Source organism: Malassezia restricta, chromosome I, assembly GCF_003290485.1.
Source record: "Malassezia restricta chromosome I, complete sequence".
In the NCBI taxonomy this organism is placed as follows: Eukaryota; Fungi; Basidiomycota; class Malasseziomycetes; order Malasseziales; family Malasseziaceae; genus Malassezia; species Malassezia restricta.
This window is the reverse complement of record NC_040193.1, coordinates 637100-655853: the sequence shown is the minus strand read 5'-3', so window position 1 is coordinate 655853 and position 18754 is coordinate 637100. Positions and strand designations below refer to the sequence as shown.

At 49.0% G+C, this 18754-nt stretch overlaps 6 protein-coding genes across 6 annotated transcripts; 3 read left to right on the top strand and 3 right to left on the bottom strand.

Annotated features, from left to right (window-relative positions):
* Nucleotides 1-25: 25 nt before the first annotated feature.
* MRET_0381 (protein DJ-1) lies at nt 26-613 on the top strand (the record flags this gene model as incomplete). The annotated part of the gene is made up of 1 exon (XM_027627008.1): nt 26-613. One exon carries the CDS (start codon nt 26-28, stop codon nt 611-613), a length of 588 nt encoding a protein of 195 aa, XP_027482948.1.
* A 16-nt stretch (nt 614-629) lies between these two features.
* MRET_0380 (pre-mRNA-splicing helicase BRR2) lies at nt 630-7112 on the bottom strand (the record flags this gene model as incomplete). The annotated part of the gene is made up of 1 exon (XM_027627007.1): nt 630-7112. One exon carries the CDS (start codon nt 7110-7112, stop codon nt 630-632), a length of 6483 nt encoding a protein of 2160 aa, XP_027482947.1.
* A 350-nt stretch (nt 7113-7462) lies between these two features.
* Nucleotides 7463-11029, top strand: MRET_0379 (PHD finger and SET domain protein; the record flags this gene model as incomplete). The annotated part of the gene is made up of 1 exon (XM_027627006.1): nt 7463-11029. One exon carries the CDS (start codon nt 7463-7465, stop codon nt 11027-11029), a length of 3567 nt encoding a protein of 1188 aa, XP_027482725.1.
* A 24-nt stretch (nt 11030-11053) lies between these two features.
* Nucleotides 11054-14263, bottom strand: MRET_0378 (sister chromatid cohesion protein PDS5; the record flags this gene model as incomplete). Its single annotated transcript, XM_027627005.1, has 1 exon — nt 11054-14263. The coding sequence occupies one exon, from the start codon at nt 14261-14263 to the stop codon at nt 11054-11056; it is 3210 nt and encodes a 1069-aa protein (XP_027482726.1).
* A 132-nt stretch (nt 14264-14395) lies between these two features.
* MRET_0377 (COP9 signalosome complex subunit 3) lies at nt 14396-15793 on the bottom strand (the record flags this gene model as incomplete). Its single annotated transcript, XM_027627004.1, has 1 exon — nt 14396-15793. The coding sequence occupies one exon, from the start codon at nt 15791-15793 to the stop codon at nt 14396-14398; it is 1398 nt and encodes a 465-aa protein (XP_027482731.1).
* Nucleotides 15794-15915: 122 nt separating this feature from the next.
* Nucleotides 15916-18744, top strand: MRET_0376 (F-box protein, helicase, 18; the record flags this gene model as incomplete). Its single annotated transcript, XM_027627003.1, has 1 exon — nt 15916-18744. The coding sequence occupies one exon, from the start codon at nt 15916-15918 to the stop codon at nt 18742-18744; it is 2829 nt and encodes a 942-aa protein (XP_027482732.1).
* Nucleotides 18745-18754: the final 10 nt, after the last annotated feature.

Below are 18754 nucleotides of genomic sequence, written 5' to 3'. Positions count from 1 at the left end.
ATTGGAGTTTAGTCCGTGCGCCATCATGTCGAAAGCTGTCGTATTCTTGACGCAGGGCACGGAGGAAATGGAATTCACCATCACGTACGATGTGCTCGTTCGTGGTGGTGTAAATGTGACTTCTGTATTCGTTCCAGAGTCAGGAAAGCCAGCCGCTCCAATCAACGGTCTTGTTGTTGCCTCTCGTGGTGTTAAGCTCGGCGCCGATACGACTCTCCAAGCTTTGTTGCAAAATGACAACGTAGATCAATATGACGCTTATGTTGTTCCCGGTGGCGCTGGTGCTATTCATACACTATCTAAAGATGAAAATGTACTAAAGATTTTGCATCACGCTCATGCCTGTGGCAAAGTTATTGGCATGATCTGCGCAGGCACTTTAGCAGCTTTGGGAGCCCAAATTGGACTGAAAGGTCCTATTACCAGCCACCCATCAGTAAAGGACCAGCTCGATGCCTTGTATGAATACAAGGACTCCCCGGTTGTCGTTTCTGACAATTTTGTGACGAGTCGTGGGCCTGGCACCACATTCCTTTTCGCGCTCACACTGGTCGAGAAACTTGTCGGATTGGAAAAACGAAACGAAATTTCTGGTCCAATGATGCTAGTGTGAGAGCAAATATAATTCGCTAAGCATCGGGCATCTCTATATTATCTTCGTCATCGAGCTCCTCGTCCTCTTCGCCTTGCGCGACATGCAGAGCAGGTACCTCCAACTCGCGATCCGCACCAATGTAGCTGTCACACATGAGATATAGTTTTAGCTTGTCATGCATGCCTGCTGGTAGCATGAATTCGAGGCGCACATCAAGAGTTTTTGCAATCGTGACACGCTTGATGCTGAGCAAGCTGTTTGTACCGGGATCACCAATCACCAGCCACCATGCTGTCATCTTGGGCGATGGGTAGAACGGTGCAATCGCGGTGGGATCAGATGGTTCCTCCTCTTCTTCATCAACATCACGCTCGAGCTTGGCTTGTAGGATAATCGTTGAGGCACTGTCCAGCTTTTCTTTGTCTAAAATGTCAAACTCAATGTCGACATATGGGAACTCATTCGTCAGGGTTGCCACATCAGCCAATTGCCGTTTGTTGAGCTGAAGAAGCTCATCACGCTCATGCTGGCTCATATCTGGTAGGACATCCGCAAGAGCATACACGTCATGAATACCACGGGCTTGGCAACGTTGAATTGTCGCAGCCGTGAAGTGGGGCACTTGGCGCAGCGGTGAGTCACGGTCCCACACGGCTTGCACACACATGTGACTGATTTCCATAGCCACGATGGCATTAAGCATAGCTCCTGAACTCATGACATCAACACAGGCATTAAGCAGTGTAAGGACTCGATTTAAAATGTCGCGCTGGTCCTGTGCCAAATCCGCAGGCAGGGTCAAGCGCGAAAAGTGTGCTTGAAGGAGAACAAATGTCTTGTGGAATGGATTTTCAAATTGGATCTTATCGAGCTTGAGTGGCATTCGATCATAGATGCGGCGAAGGAGCACATCTTCATGGCGACGAATAGGCACAGTCTCAAACTCCGATGCTGAGGACACGATCTCAAGCATGCCACGGAGCTTAGTAGTGCCCGAGAGAGACAGGTGGAACACATCGATGGTCGCATAGCTGACATTGTAGAAACTGGCAATCATACCAAGGTTGAGGGGACTCAAATCCATGTCATTTTCCACAGCAACGCATTTGCTTTGTTCAAGATCAACCAGTGTGTTTTCCACGAGCTCTGACAAAAAGTCTCCAATGTGCTCCATATCGCGACCTTGGCATCCATACGCTTGAGGATTTTTCGGCAGACGACGGTACATGAGCGTCCATGTTAGCATATCGACTGCACCTTGCTTGTCTTGCACCGTTCGAGCCACAATTTCGGCGTTCAAAAAGTCTTGGGTATATGTACCGAGTCGGCTTTCCAAAGGCATGCCTTCTGCCAAGAATTTCTTAAAGTAATTCTTCCGATTCGCCTGACAAAAAAGCATACATCGACTGCGACCCATCTCATCCGGCAAAGTACACTTGCCTACCATTTCGAGCATGTCTGTCAGTGCATAGTCAACATAACGGTGCTCACGTCCCTCATACGTTTGCAGAGAGAGTAGGAGTACCAGATGCGCTTGCACGGGCAAGCTCCATACCGTGTCTTTACTGGCTACCATCACTTGGATCGCTCCGGCATTGAACAAGCGTTCGACAACGCGTCGATCGCCCTTACTCAAGCCCTCGTGATAGAATGCGATACCGTAGGTGAGAACTTCAGCAAGCTCCTCATCCTGTACACGGTCTAGATGTGGCTTCAAATCTTCGCGTTCCATATTCAGGAATGGAGATTCACCCGTCTCGTATTCACTGTCCGCAAGTGCGTACGCCAAAATATCATTGACAGTCAGCTTGGTCTGCTTGCGCGTTGGTACAAACAAAAGCACTGGCTGTGAGGGCGCATACTCCATGATCGCAAGGTACGCAGGCTTTGCCATCGCGATCATTAATGATGGGAAGTGTGGCACATTGAATGGTTGAATGTGCACTTCCATGGGTACAGGTCGTGCGCTGGGTGCAAATGACAGCGTCTGCGTGGCACCCAGCCAGCCAGCCACATCGGTTGCATTAGCCAGAGGAGCCGTGAGACCGATATACCGAGTTGGGCGCTCCGTTTGAGCAGCCACAAAACGAGCTCGTGACCCTACGACTTCATACGTCGGACCAACGTACGCATCACTCAGCAGGTGCAAGTCGTCAAATATGTAGAGCGCAACACTTTGTACATTCCGGCGCTGGCGCCAGCGGCGTGACAAAACATCCCATTGCTCGGGCGTCGCAACGACAACATCGGCCTGTTCGAGTAGACGCAGGTTAGTACTCGTCTCACTGGCAAGCGCAACTGTCTCTTTTGTTGGAAACCGTGCCTTCCATGCCAGCACACGTGGTTGGACCATGCTAGCGTACGGCAATATGCATACAGCTCGTCCGCCACCAGTGTTCCACAAGCGCCATAGCGCGAGCTCGGCACAAAACGTCTTGCCAGCTCCTACAGGCGCACCAAGAAGCACACTCTCGTCTGTTTCATACAATGCATGAAATGCCTGCGTCTGGATCTTGTTCATGTGATCAAATGCATACAGCGAAGCTGCTTCAGCGCCTAGCACTGACAAGGGCTGCGGCTGCAAGTCTAGCAGTGGTGTTGGCGGGGCGAACTTGTCCGGCAATATAAGATGCTTGAAGGAAATCGGAAGGCGAACCTCACTGTGCAACCAACGGTCACTCAGCAACGAAATGTAGTAGTTCGGTGGAAGCGGATCTGTTAGCTCAACGGTGAAGGACACAGTGTGTTCGTCCGTGGCGTAGCGTCGCAGCAGGACAAACTGATCGTAGAATAAAATCACTTCGCCATCCACGTCTTCCACCAGTAGCCAGAAACTCTGCGCACCGCCATGAATACGATCGTCCCATTCGAAATCAGGCGTGATAGTCAAGTGCACCTGCAGTAAGGAACGCGTGAGTGGTTGGAAGTATGCCTGTAGATCCAGGTGAGGGAACTGGAACACGAGACGATGCAAAAGACGACCTGCACGAGGTATGCCAATCAATTCACCCATTTCATTTGGCTCAAGGTCACGCAAACGGGCCCAAGGAAATTCTTTGCGTTCCAGACGACGAATAAGGTCCGGCGCAACACCGGGAAATTGGCGCAACGGAGTCATGGAGCCCCATTGCCGACGCTCCGTCATTTTGGCCAGGTCCAGAGCATACCGCATCGTGCGTGCATATCCACGGACCACACAAATTTCGACCAACGCACGTAAAATACGTGAGGCGGATTGAGTCACATAAACCATATCCGCTGAGAGAGCATAGCCCTCCAAAGAGAGTTGAGAAATCCATGTCTGGAGGAGAGCATTGATTTTGGCACTGGGCTCATCAATCCCTTCTTTGATCGGAATCGGGACACGTTCGCGCAGTTTTCCAATTTCCAACTTTTCGTCTTGTCGCACAATCTGGTGCTTGAATTCATCGCTGTAGCTGAAGATTCGCAGCAGTTCGATGGCACTAGACGTAGACTTCAAGTGTTTATGATATGTGCCCATGGATGTATGCGTGAGATAATAGTGCGCCGCAATTCGCGCAAGCTCATTCGTTGTAAACAAGCCCGTTCTGCGGTCGTAGCGCAACAATCCTGCTTTCTCTAAGAGAACAGCAGCACTGTGTGCGATGTCCGCCCGCTTTTGCTCAAGAAACGGGTCATCCACCGTATAATCCGGTGACACACTGTACAATGCAGGCGAACGAAGCATCCGAACGTACAAATACGTGTACCCGAGCCAAGTCACGGCCTCGTCGCGGTTCCGGATCGTACCCAGAACAATTTCGGCGTTGAGATTATCGGCCAAGCGTGAGACAAATTGGCTTTCAATCGGCAGCTGTTGATTCAGAAGCGAGAGGTAATACTGCAATTCTGAGTACTGCGTGATAATAATGCCTTCGCCCACCGTATCAAATTGGGGCCGACCGGCACGACCCAGCATTTGAAGCATATCTTGAGGTGAAAGCTCACACCAGCGACTCTTCTCGGGGTTGTATATCTGCGTACCTTTGATGATCACCGTATGCGCAGGCAAGTTCACACCCCATGCAAGGGTAGCAGTACTGACAAGAACCTGAATATGCCGTCCAGCAAATAGATCTTCGACCAGCTCTCGGTCAGCGCGTGTCATTCCCGCATGGTGGATACCGAATCCATATTGCAATAAATCACGCAAGTTCGCGTCTTGGGCGTCTTCTGCAGCTTCACGAAGGACATCACGGCTGGTTCCTGTTTGAGGTAAGAATACATCAAGCGCCTCACGAGCCTCAGCTGAGTCGCGTAAGAACTTGGCTGTCTTGGCTGTCTCCTTCCGCGAATGCGTGAATATGAGGATCTGGTTCTTACCCGCATGCTCCATGACTTTGTCGTACGTCACCTCATTCATGAGTTGCAGCCTTTTGATGGCCTTTGTCTCTGTCAGTCCGATAAACTCCTGGCGTAAGGGACAGGGTCGATAATTTGATTCAAAGTACAACAAGCCACTTGCTGTATTCACACGCAAAAAGGCTGCGACATCCTGGTAATTCGGCAACGTAGCGCTGAGACCGACAATCCGCACAGGGTCGTTCAGCTGCTCCATACGGCGGATTGTGCGTGCGACAATAGCTTCGAGTACCGGTCCGCGATCATCGTGAAGCAAGTGCACTTCATCAATAATCAGAAGTCGCACAAGATTTGTATATGATGTATCCGAGCTCTTTCGACTTATGACGTCCCATTTTTCCGGTGTGGTCACAATGACATGCGTCTCTGCAATCTGTGCCTTTGTAAGTTGACTATCACCGGTGAGCTCATTGACCACCACTCCGAAAGGTTCCAGTCGTGAGCGGAAATGGTTTGCTTGTTCAGCGACAAGTGCTTTCATAGGGGCAACATACACAATCTTGCACTCTGTCAAATCCATCGCACCTGTGTCTTCATTACGCCACTTGCCGAGCTCACGAAGGATTGTCAACATCGCCACATTTGTTTTTCCGGCACCAGTAGGTGCACACAATAACATGGGCTCATCACTGCCGAATGCAACAGGGTAGCATTTAGACTGTACAGGGTTCAGCGTTGTTGTATTAGGAAAGGCAGCATGTGCCCAGCTGGGCAACTGTCTGACCGATACAAGCTCTTCTGGCAACACTGAGCGTTTCTCTGGTGGGGGAACGTGTATTTCTTCGTAGCCTTTCTTACTTCGCTTGAAACTACCAGCGGGAAGACGGACTTTGGGATTGGAGTTCAAATGCCCACCTTCACTGAATGCCATCGATTCTAGATCCAGCGTCAGGCGTGGCGCTGCCGTCGATCCAGGAGCAAGGGTGGCTCGCGATGTAAGACGGTGCGCCTGACGTTTAGCCTCTTCAAGTTCGTCCGCGGCCAGCGCGGGCTTGGCTGCGTCACCAGCAAGGCGCTTCAAGATCCAGCCTGCATTCCTCTCTCGCATAGCAACTTCGACATCCATGCGCTCATCCTCATTCGATCGCGATAAACGTGTACACCAATACACAATATCGCGATTTTTTGTCAGCGTCTGTACCACATCAAAGTGGTCATAATCAAAAAGCGCCATGAGGCTGTTTTCACATTCACGTATATCAGTCTCTGCTCCAAGAATTTCTAAAGCAGCGTCAGTCTTTTCGCCTGATTCAACGGGATCCGAGTAGCAATCATTCAAGATACGCTGGAGCCAATACGCATCGATATCGTGGACGTCCAAGTCGGAAGAGGTGGTCTCTGCTGTGCCACCGAGGACGAGGTCCTCTTCATTCGTGGCAAGATCAGAGGTATCATGAATTTCTCTTTCTTCGGCAGCTTCATTCCGTTCGCTATTTTGATCATCCTCGTCATCGGACGCTTCACGCACCACGTAAGTCTCTTCGTCCGGATTACTCTCTTCTTCCTCGTTGTCGAAGAGAACGGCCACACCAGCTTCGTCATCCACACCAGTAGATGTCTCAGCATGGGCACTTGTATCTTCCTCGTAATCTGTGAGTTGCTTGCTTAGGTTCACGTATTGGCTAAACTTTTCTTCAGGTAGGGGTCCCAAAAAGGTCTCCATTTCTCGCTTTTTGTCCAAATCGCGCACACTATCATCTTTGAGGATCTCGATAGCGGTATCAGCCGCTGATCGCACAACCTCTGTAGTTTGGTCACCCAGCGCGCTTTGGATCATTGTGAGAACAAGCTCGTATACAGAACGCGTCTCGTCCGTGCGCGGTATATATCGAAGCCCATCAAGCTCTGCGCTTGCCTGCAGCACATTGGCATATTGGGCAGTTCCAGGATTCCAGTTGCGTTTTTTAACCATGCCGTAGTCATCACTTTCAGCGACTTTACGCTTCCTCTCGACATCTTGTACTTGTGATTTGACGACACGAGAGCCCATCGACTTCGGGTCGATACGGCCGACAAGCGATTCTGCTTCACCCGTAGGCTCATTCTGATCCTGTCTATGACCAGCACTAAGCACCAGCGAGGACAACGCCGAGTAGCGGTACCCAGACAGGTCTCGCTGGTTCTTGGGCGCCATGGCGTCGACGTTCTAAAGCGTCCATGCGATCGCTCCGCGCATTTTTGTCAAATCACGTGATATAAAAAGAGGGAACTTTCTGCTGGCGGACGCGAAAACGAGCCAAGCAGTCCGGTTTGAGATGAAAGTGGCGGGCGACTGCGATTCTAAGGTAGAACATCTCGTTTCGGTCTGTCTTGGTCGCCTTTCCTCCATTGACTCCGCGGTCCTCGTCCGCGATGCTTTACAAGGTTGTGGGTGTATTTGAATAAGTATATATAATTCAAAGTACTTGCAGGCCCCAACAAACGCTTCTACTTGACAAGTACACTGAGACGGCCCCTACTAGCCCCTCTCGATAAGTGCCCTTGATGATTACCGCGTCAGAGTCAGCGGAGAACATTAGGCCTCTTCCTGATGCGCAAAGTGTAATTAAACAACGGCAACATGCGGAAGAAGCAATATCCAAACCTATACCTCTTGCTCCCATGATGGGCTCATTTATGCATTCAGAGAATGGCACGACGTCTATACCTAGTCACCAAGATATGCCCAGTCCTCCCAAGCAGGAAGCTGATACTAATGACCAAGGAACTGACGAAGAAACAGGAGTGATCAGGTGCATTTGCCTCTGTGATGATGATGACGGGTTCACCATTCAATGTGATCGTTGTCTCGTATGGCAACATTGCGCCTGTTTCGGCATGTCACACTCCAGCGTGCCTGACGAGTATCTGTGTGAACAATGCGATCCGCGCCCTGTTGATTCTAATTATGCACGAGCAGTTCAAAGACGCCGCCTCCAAGAAGAAGCTCGTAAATCGCATCGAGCTAAGCACACAACATCTTCAGCTGCGTCTACCTTGTTCGAATCAGCTGCGAATGCGGCCTGGGAGTCCGCCGTACATGGCACCAAGGTGCCTGTGCCACGAAAAAAAAGACAGTCTAGTCGCTCACCTCAAACCCGCCCTGTTCCCGACCACGAAACTGTTGACGATTTGGACTTGAATGCGACGAGTTCCTCTCGTTCCAAGCCTCGAAATAAGCGTTCACGAAGCCACACGCGAAAGTCAGTGGCTGGTCCATCTCCGTCAAAGGGCAGCGATGATGAAGAAATACCTATGAAGTTTGAATCTTGGCAAATTGAGTTCACAAATATCGATTCGAACCACATTCGTGAACCAAACATATTACAAGTAATTGCGACTCATCTGTTTCACTGGACTGGTCGCAGTCCACTAAAGGCTACACCGGATGAAAGTGGATTCTTTGTTGCTCCTCTCCGCTGTAGCACAGTGCTTCCGCCCCACGAGCAGCAGCGCAAACTTTTACCAAGTGGCCTTGCTGCTGTGGGCTTTGAGACCATTCCTGTGGAAATTCATTGCAAATCACTGACTGAATTGTCCACTCATCCTCTCGTTCGTACGATTTCTGACCAAGTAACGGGCAGCTTTTTCAACAATATCTCCCATTTGCAACCGTTGCCATCTGAGCCGCAGAACGTATGGTCAGCATCCAAAGCGTTTTGTCGACCTTCCATGCATGGACTGTTTTCTGACACCTATATTCCTGCTGGTGCATTTATCATGGAGTATCTTGGCGAGCTGTACAGTGCTGATACGTACCGTTCAAATCCCATCAACCAATATGCTCAAATGGGTACCACGAAGCCGCATGTTCACTTGTTTCCTCAACCATTGAACATGGTTGTAGATGCACGTATGTATGGCAATTCAGCACGGTTCGCGCGTTCAAGTTGTCATCCCAATGCTGTTCTCCGCTCTATTTTTCACTACGATGGTTCCAGTGATATTCCAAGGTTGTCGTTCGGTATATTTGCTATCTCGGCAATCCCCAAATCTCAAGAAATCACTCTTGGATGGGAATGGGATGATCATCATATCGTACACATACTCCCTTCTTTGGCTCGTCGTCCATGGGCTATGGATGATGCGACACGTTTGCGCAAATCACTGTCACCAAAGGAAGAAATGATGTTAGCTGCAGAAGAATTTTCAGCGCGTGGTGACTTTCCCTATGGATCCACGATTCTTGCTCGCAAGTTTAATGCCATCCTGTCCATTATATTGAGTTATACCACATGTGGTTGTGTTGGCCCATCATTAGGTGGCTCCAGTACAAATTCTCTGCACACTAGACGTCAAAATTGTGCTGTAACGCAAATGCTGCGTGCAAGTCAAGGGATGCCTTTATTATATACATCGCCTTCGCCCAGAAATCCAAGGATGAAACCTATTGCTTTTGAGCCTTTGGTTGGCGTATTCCGCCATTGGGTGCCAGACTTGAACATGGATCCGACTACGCATTTGTGTGCTAAAATTTCTCAAAACGAATGCTTCGTCCAGCGTGTTCCATACTCGGACGAACCACCAAACGCTTGGGATTCGCTACATAACAAGCCCGAGTCGGAGCACGAAAGTGATACTGAAAGTGAAAGTGGTGCTTCAACAGCAACAGAGATTGTATCAGAAGACTATCCTTATGCAAGCGAAAATGAGGATGCATTGGTGAAAGAGGCCTTGCGACATTTGGAACAACAGAGTCGGTCGATTCTTCCTCTCAAGAAGAGGGCTGATCGTATACGAACGAAAGACAAAATGTCTGGGAATGACTCCCGCCGCATATCGAATTTGGCTTCAAGGTCGGATACAATTAGTCCTCCTAATGAGCAAAAAAATAGGAGTCTCTCCAAAGTGACCCCAGCTTCTCAGTCAGGACTCAAGCGACAAAAGCGCCATTTGGATAAAGTCGATTTTTCCTCGTCTGATGAAGAAGGTGCACCTGTTTCACCGTCTCGCCATATTAGGAAAAAATCGATGCAGTCGCTTGCCGGTAAGCATACGCTCAAACGTGAGCATTCCGACTTAACTGGTTCGCCCCAGGTCCGCCCCGTTGCAAGTCCAAGTCCTCAATTAGGCCCTGTGCGTCCGATGTCGCCCACTCAGTCGCGTTCAGGCTCCGTCACACCCCCCCTTCTGTCCTCGAGCGCTTCAAAACGGCCTTCAGTCGACTCTCAAACGGCTGCGACCCCAGCAGTTTCAGTCGCTGCTTCATCCCCACTCGAAACCAACACTTCTATACAGCGACGGGAATCATCGGTCATGAGTGGTAATAGTTCATTACCACCAGCCCCACCCAAACGCCTCTCATTGGCAGAATATAAAAAGCGCTTGTCTTCGCGACGTAGACCGGAGAATCAGGTCCAGTCTGAAGCAGCCGACACACCCACTGCTCCATCAAAAATCGTCTCATTCGATTCCCAGAGAGAGAAACCCGTGCGAAACGACGGGGCTTTGGATTTACCAATCCATGACCCAATTTCTTTGCAAGCAGCACCAAGCTCGCCAGTATCGTCATCATTACCGTCCATGGAACGCTCGGGTATTCGCTCCGTGATTATACCTCGGTCGCCACCTCAGGGAACAGCATACCTTCCTTCAACTACAAATTTGAATGAAGTCTCCTCTGGGGCGGTGCTCGATCCATTATCGAAGTCCTCTGAGCTCAATTCTGGTACAATGTCACGGGCACCAACATTGCCTGTTGCATCGTCATCGTCTTTGCTGTCCAATCTTGAGAAGGATTCGGTGCCTACTAAGGGGGGATCTTCACTCGTGCAATCATCGTTGCCCCGGTCGCTACCGGTTGAATCGCCTTCAGCGCGTCTCCATGCATCTGCTCCGCTGATTTCCTCATTACAGACCCACGCACCACCACCTGGTCCGCCGCCGGGTCCACCACCACCTATGCCTCCCCGACTGCGCGCGGCACAAAATCGCGTGGATGAGCGAAATCGTCAAGCTCACACAAACTCTTCAGCGCAATCGACGACGCCGGATGCACATGACCTCCGCGCCTTGCAGGCATCACGCCATGGCACGGGATCCAATTGTAGCAGCTGGCGCCCTGTTCATTGAAAACATCCACAGTCTGTATTTGTATCATGCTACTTTTGTCTTTTTATCTCGATGGCGTCTTGGCTGCTGTTGTAGTAATTCCCATACTTCTCCATCCAGTACGCTGCGTGCGATGGTGCCGGTGCTTCTCAGGATGTCTTTCGGACACGGCGCTTCTTCATCGACGGGATATATGGTCCATCCGTGGTTGTCAGCCAGGCGCTGTATTAAAAACTGCGCCAGCTCCGCCATTGCGTAGAGCGGTCGACTGTTTTCGACGCTAGGTTCTGATAGCGATAGATCGATGTATGTTCGCACACATGCCGAAAAACGTGCCAGCACGCCAATGTTAGTCTCACAGGCGACACATGCAAGGTAAAATTCCAAGTATCTTGCAAAGGAACACAGTGTTTGAGGTGATTCCGCATTTAGGTCCGGATGATGGGCAAGAAGATGCAGAAATCGCACAATGATACGTTCTAATCGCTCGTGCCTAACGATGGGCGGTAAGACCTGCAAACGTCGGGTGTAAGAAGCGACTTGTACGCGTGGCTCATCCTCAGGATCAAAGGCCACCAGAAAGATAGCAGCGTGGAATTCTGTGGGAAGCTCATCGCGCATTAAATACAAGAGGAGATCATGTAATAGATGCATCCGAACTTGAAAACACTCGTCTTGAAGTGCATAGGATAAACGACCCATACGCGGAAGAATAAGCGAAGCGTATGCATCACATGTAGCTAGTTTCAAGATACATTGGGCTGCAAACAATCGCAAGCGTGACCGCACGCCTAGGGGTATGTGCTGATCACGATGCACTTCACCCGTGCCAAGAAGAATCCAGAGAAGTTTGAGTACGGGAGGCACCAAATCCGCTTTTTTTTGAACGCAACACCATTGCGTCAATACACGCAAAGAGCCCAAACGCGTGCGAAGCGGTAATGGCATGGAATCATCGTCGATCCATTCCGTATCAAGTTCCGGTTCATGATTTGGCCATGGTGCCAACACGATACGATGTAGAATGTGTTCGACTAGGGTATCCAAAGAGGGTATGTGTTCGACGGAAGAATGATCCAAAAAGGCAGCCAACGCTTCTAGCACGTCTGCTGATGCGTCGTTAGATTCGTGCTCTAGCAGCTCTTTGATATAAGTCACCTGCTGCGCGACAAGGTCAGGAGATATGCAAGAAATAAGTTTGGCAGCCGCATACGATCTAGTTGCTTGTTTTGTTAGATATGCAACGAATGATTCAGACACGCTGAAGGAAGTGGGATCAAAAGCTGCGAGAGATGCAAGTAAGTCTAATGCGAGAGATGATACAGGCTCATCCAGTGCTCTTTGCGTTAAAATCCCGCTGTAATCTTTAAGAAGATACGGCGCATGTTGAGCAATAAACCTTAAAAGTTGCGTCGATTGAAGTTCAAGAAGCGGCTGTATACAAGACACATTCAATATAGGGAAAGAGCCTGTCCAGAGACACTCTGATAACACATTAATCATCTCTGGTAACTTTTCTTGCATATATGAGATTGCTTCATGCCGCGTTTGTGTACTCTTACTAAGTGGCGTGGATGGATCAAAACAGACACGCATCGAATTCAATAGGAACTCATCGGGTTCATTAGCAAAAGAATGAAGTACATTCGGTACATCCGGATCATTCAAAATGGCTGCGATCGCCTGAATACATGCCGACAGACGAGAGGAATCCTTTCCGTCACAGCATTCCACATAGACATCCAAAGCAGTCGGGCGCGAAAGACGCAAATTGGTCAAATAGAAAAAAACAGATCGCTCATTGTCATCCAAGAGAGATGTCACAGTGTGCAAGCGTTGGGCGTAAGACGGATCGTTTGGAGGTACAATGTATGTCTCCCACGTATGAAGTACACTGCGTGTAACATCGCAAGAGCCTGTAAGGTTACAATTGAGTACAGCACCTGGAATCCAGGCAAATTTGTCCGCGAATATAGAAGCACTGCCCGACTCTGCATATGCCAGGGAGAATGAACGTCCAAGCGCATCTAACGCTCGATTACGCACTGTAGCGCGACGATCCTTACCACGCTGAGCAAGCTCTTGAAAAATCCTCAAAGGAATATGATGGCACATTGTGTCGTAATCAAGATTATATATTAGTTCAGCAAGCTTGGCACGGACATGCTCGTCTGGATCGACGGCACGGGCGGCAAGAATTGGTGTGATAGCCGAAACAAGTTCAGAATGCTGTGTCAATGTCTTGACGGCAAATTCCGTCCAACATATTCTAATAGGTGCATGCTTATCAATGGCTCTACCGAGCCATGCCTTCCAAACATGCGAATGCAATGTGGCGAAACCCTCAGATACATTGGAGGACAGGGCAAACAGTGTTCCAAGCGCACGGGTAGCCAACAAGCGAACATGCACTCGATCTGAATGAAGCTCTGATTCTAGATTCGGTACGACACTAGTGAGCAACGATGGTGCAGCCTCCGCCACATTCACAATTTGTTGGTGCAATTGCTCTAGTGCAATCACTTTATCATCTTCATCGTCATCGTCATTGGACTCAAGTGTTTCTAGAAATGATTCTGAAAAATAACGCGCAACATGTTTTTGCAGTCGATCTTGAGTAGCTTGACATATGCTGGTAGAAGCCATATAAGTGGGAGAATGAGGGTCTTGAGAGTAGGCGCTCATCAATAATTCCACAACCGGCTGAGGAATGGTAGCGCATTCATCAATAAGTTGTACTAATACATCAATCACGGCCAGCTCAACATTTTTAGCCAGCTTTTCTGTGATTAACGCCCACAGTTTTTGAAAGTATTCCGTTATGAGGTCACCCGCTGACGGAAGGTCACATATGAGCACCACACTTTTCACAGTACTAAGACTGTCAAGAACATACACTGCCTCTTTGTAAAGTGGATGGTCGGCATTAGCCAAGCCTGCTGACGGTGACACAAGCTGAGCCAAGAGGAACCGAAAGAGGATCTTAATTTCTGCTTGAGAGAAGGGCGCATTCGGTGCATATAAACGAAGTATGTCTGCAAGATTGCAAGCTACCAAAGCTTGCACACCTTTGTCTTTGTGACGAATGAAACTAGGCTTTATAAGTTCTTGACAATATGGGTCTAACTGGGAAGTATCCAAGTCACCTTGACCAATTTCCTTTAGTTCTTCGTGCAATCTTTGAAGTCTATCACTCAGCGCACTGGCTGAAATTCCATTTGCTTGTAGATTTTCTTTAAATCGAAGCCTATGCATCGTATGTCTCACGGCTGTGCACGCGTAGAGCGAGATGGAGACCGACACTACCGCGTTTCATTTCAACGACGCGCGTCGCTTGTGGCACTTTATATTCGTCACGTGGTCAACACTACGTGGGCCTTTCGACCGCTATGTGTCCGCCATTAGATCGTCTTCACGATTATCTGTAGCAAACGTGGTTCCTCCACTGAACGAAAGTATTCGTGACATAACATCTTGTGATAGCACAATGTTCGTTAGATCATTTTTCAGCAGCGTAGAAGATCTCGTCTCAGATACCAAGGCTAAAGCTAGGGATTGGTGGAAGGCTTGTGCATTGGATGTTGGTTGGGTAAAATGCACAAGTTCTCGACCAGCATCCATGGAAAGCACACCGTCCGGCACAGGAATCGAATGAAGATGATTTGGCAAGTCCCATTCTGTGACCTCATATTGTATCGTCTCATCTGCAGAAAGCTCCTGCAAATGATAGAACGTAGCCTCATGCGACTCGAGTCCTAGGAATACTGTTAGGTGACTTAAGGGAAATGTTTTGTAGACACGGGCCAAAGAACAAATAGCGTGCTTTGGACGAGCTTGGAGGCACTGTTCGACTAAACCGAGTGTATTATCGCCTTCGAATCCGAGCTTGGAATTTTCGACCAAGTCACATAGTAAATTTTGACTGTCTAATACATAGGCACCATAAGCTTGAGCAAATTCAAAATATACATTGCATTCACGCTTGTAATTAGAACACGCCACTGCATCTAAGAATGGAAAGAATGTTTCCGCAGACGGAATAGAGCCGTCACGTAACAAGCGCAAAAGAATGGCACGTTTCAAAGAAGCACATTGGTGGGCTTGTACTGGCTCTAGTGGAAGCGATACAGCGGTCTCCCACATATGGAGAGCTTCATCATAAGCACCAATTTGCAAATAAATCATCCCTGCCAAGTACAAATACTCGAGAAAACCGAGAGCTTGTGGAAGATACAACGTGAAGTCACTTTTTGTTATATCTGTGCCCCGACACACATGCTCCGCCTTTTGGATCTGAGACGTTCGAATGAGCTCTGATAGTAAAGGAGCATGGACATTAGTGACTCCTTGGTATTCGTGTGAAAGCACCTTATAGAGTTGTTCTAGAATGTCAGTGGCACACAATCCCGGAAATAGCGATGCTTTTTCCGCTACAGCATGGGCGAGTTGAGAAACAAGACGTGGCATATGCAACAGATTTGAATGCAGATCTGGGTGACTCAAAACTTCTCGAAGAGGTGATATAACAGAAGCAGCATCAATCTGGGAATTTAGTCCACGAATTTCGGCTGCAAAGCAGACCAGTGGAACGAGGGGGGGCGTACTTTGAGAGAATAGCTCTGCGGTTCGTCCTGTGCTTTGTGGCCCTAGAACCGCATCGTCAACATCCTTGGATGGTGGGTCAGGTAAAAACTGCTTCAATGCTTCAGATGCAGAATTTGCATCAAGAGCACGCTCTGCTGCAGCAAGAAAAGAATCAGTCGTTAGCAAGTCTTGATGCGCCATGGTGCACCAGGCGATGACCGTGCGTAGCCAACTCCATGGGCTGACTAAGACGTTCCCTAAACCGCGCGTGGAACGCGTGTTGAGCCATCAACGCCACAACACTTGGCGCGGAGAACTTTATCATGCAAGTGCTGGAGCCGGCACCAACAAGGCACAGGCCTAGGCTTCCACTTCTAAGTACAAGAGATCCTGCAGCGCATATGCCTGGATCGAAAGGAAAGGTTGAGTGCGCTCGGACTCGGCAACGACGTACTTTACTCGAATGTATGTCGCGCCGAACCGTTCTTCGAATGCTTTCATTCTTATCATTCCACGACATCAACAACTTACTTTGTGCTGATAAAAGGCTAAGACCATTTGTTAATATGCCATTTTTTGCTCGCTGGCGCAAGCAGTATCTTAAATTTCAAGAGTGTGAGCACACTTATGAGCGTCATCTACGCGCTGTTCCCACCCAGGAGACTCCTCAGGATCAAGTCATTGACGAATCATACGTCCTCGTATATATGGAATCGCTACGTGCGTTACATTTTTGCAAACCTCCCTTGCAGATGCATGAGATTTTGTACAGCATACTCCAAAGTCAAAGTGAGCATTTTCCACCGGTCAAAGCAGCTTGTGCGTTTGTAATTGAATGGATTCTTGGGCGTGTCTCAGTGCAAAATGCATTTTCGCGATTTGATCATGCACATGCGGTCGAGCTTCTTTACTTTTTGCGTCTTTTCCTCGCTGTTTTTCGACTGTCGCGTTACTTCGATACCGACTACTCCGTCTCACAATATCCCCAATCAATCCACACGCTTGATGGAGATTGCGCCTCTGCATTAGGTCATTTTTTTGCACCCGGCCAACCCGTTTGTTCGTCAGGAGAGCTTACTGAGGAGCAGTCCAGGTTTGTCCACTACCAAGTGCGTCGGAATGATCTCTTATGTGTTCAAGCGTACGCTGGCACTGGTAAGACAAGATCTTTACTAGCGTACGCCAAATTGCGACCACATCAAAGATTCTTGTACATAACATTCAATGCTGCTGCGGCAAAGTCGGCTCGGAGTGTATTCCCGCCCAACGTTGATTGTCGAACAATGCATTCTGTGGCCTTACGACATGTATTACTCCCAGAGGACCAAGAATTACGTACTCTGCGTCCCCGAGATGTTGTCCGTCTTCTCGGTGATCGTATTCCTGAAGGCAAAAGAACGACGGAACCGGTTCATGATCGCTCGAACGCCCTTGCTCCAACTACGGTGGCGCTATATATATTGCGTACACTTGATCGATTCATGCAATCAACAGATGACCATATCCGACCAGATGTTCACATCCCAAAGAACATGAGCTTATCCACAGACCTTCGTGTGGAAGCCATTGCGGAAGCCACCCAAACTTTGTGGGAAATGATTTGCTCGAACAAATCACGCGGCCGGATGAAAGCGCCATGTCCTCATGACGCGTATGTCAAGCTCTTGCAATTACAGCCTCTAGCTACTTTACGCTTTTTTGCCGAGTACAATGCCCTGCTTCTGGACGAGGCCCAGGACCTCTCAGCATGCCAAACAGCTATCTTACTCCGTGCACGCGGTCAATGTGGTGTCATTGTGGTGGGTGATATACACCAAAAGATTTACGGCTTTCGAGGGGGCAGTGCTTCCGCATTCAACGCGCGTCTGTATTCACCGACTGCTACATTTCACCTTACTAAGAGCTTCCGATTTGGATCGCAGGTCGCGGCTCTTGCGACCAAGGTATTACGTCTCAAGGCACCCCCACCATGGCACAACGAAGAACAACATGGTGTTTGGCAACATCCCAGTATCACAGGACATGGCTCTGACAAAGTTTATCGGGATATTCGCGCCATTTCTAAACCACACACACGCATTTACCGCACTAATGCGCTACTCACGCGTGACTTACTGCAGCTCTCCTTGACATTACCTGAAAACGAGTTCCTTTTTCTCAAAACGAGCCAGAATCTATCACACCGATCGATCATCGACTTGCTTCACGATGGGCACAGACTATACCATGGAGACTCTTCAGGAATGACACCGAACTCGTCTCTTCGCGAATTTTCAGCTTGGAAAGAACTCGTGGAACATGTAGAAGCTGAAGATGCGGCCGATGGCAAGCTTACTTTGGTCCTTTCGCTCCAAGAAATGATCGCCTCACCCGATTTTTTGGCCCAGCTGGAAGGTCTAGACCGAAAGTTCTGTGCAAATGAGGAAAGTGCCTCAATAGTGCTCACTACGGTTCATCAAGCCAAAGGCCTAGAATGGGACTCAGTTGTCATGGCAAACGACTTTTCTCCCTCTTTAGATGCCTGCACGCCATTCTCGTTGCAGCCTCAGGTGTCTCAGTTATTTGCACAGGATGAATTGAATCACATGTACGTGGCCATCACAAGAGCTCGCTGCGAACTTTTTATACCCAATTGTGTCTTGCAATGGCTCGTCGTATTAGATGGACTTTTTCGTTACCGCTTTTGTGAGAAAAAGCGTTCAAGAAAATGCCCACAATGCCAACAGGTGTCAAGTTTGGTCCAGTTGTGTGAACCTTTCGCAGGCACACTGCAATTTGATGCGCGCACAGAAACGCTTGGATGCCTACTTTGCATGCGCTCTCAGCTCTCGACGGACGATGATCTGCATGACTTTGTGCGTTTTATTGACGAATGCGGTGTTAGTACCGTGACAGGTAGACTCACGTCCGCCTCAATCACGCGATATGAACATAAAATGAAGATTCCCTCGAGACTGCGCTCGAAACGTGCGCGCCTAGAGGTCTCCTCTCAACAAGATACCCCAGCATGTGCGGGCAGTACCGCACTTGATGTATTGCTACCCCATGTCCGCGCACAAAAATATACCAACATGTTGGAAAGCAAAATGCAAAGCATTGATACATGGTTCACCCTCGAACAATTTTGGCTGTCGCCTCGTGAATCATCATAGAATGTCTATT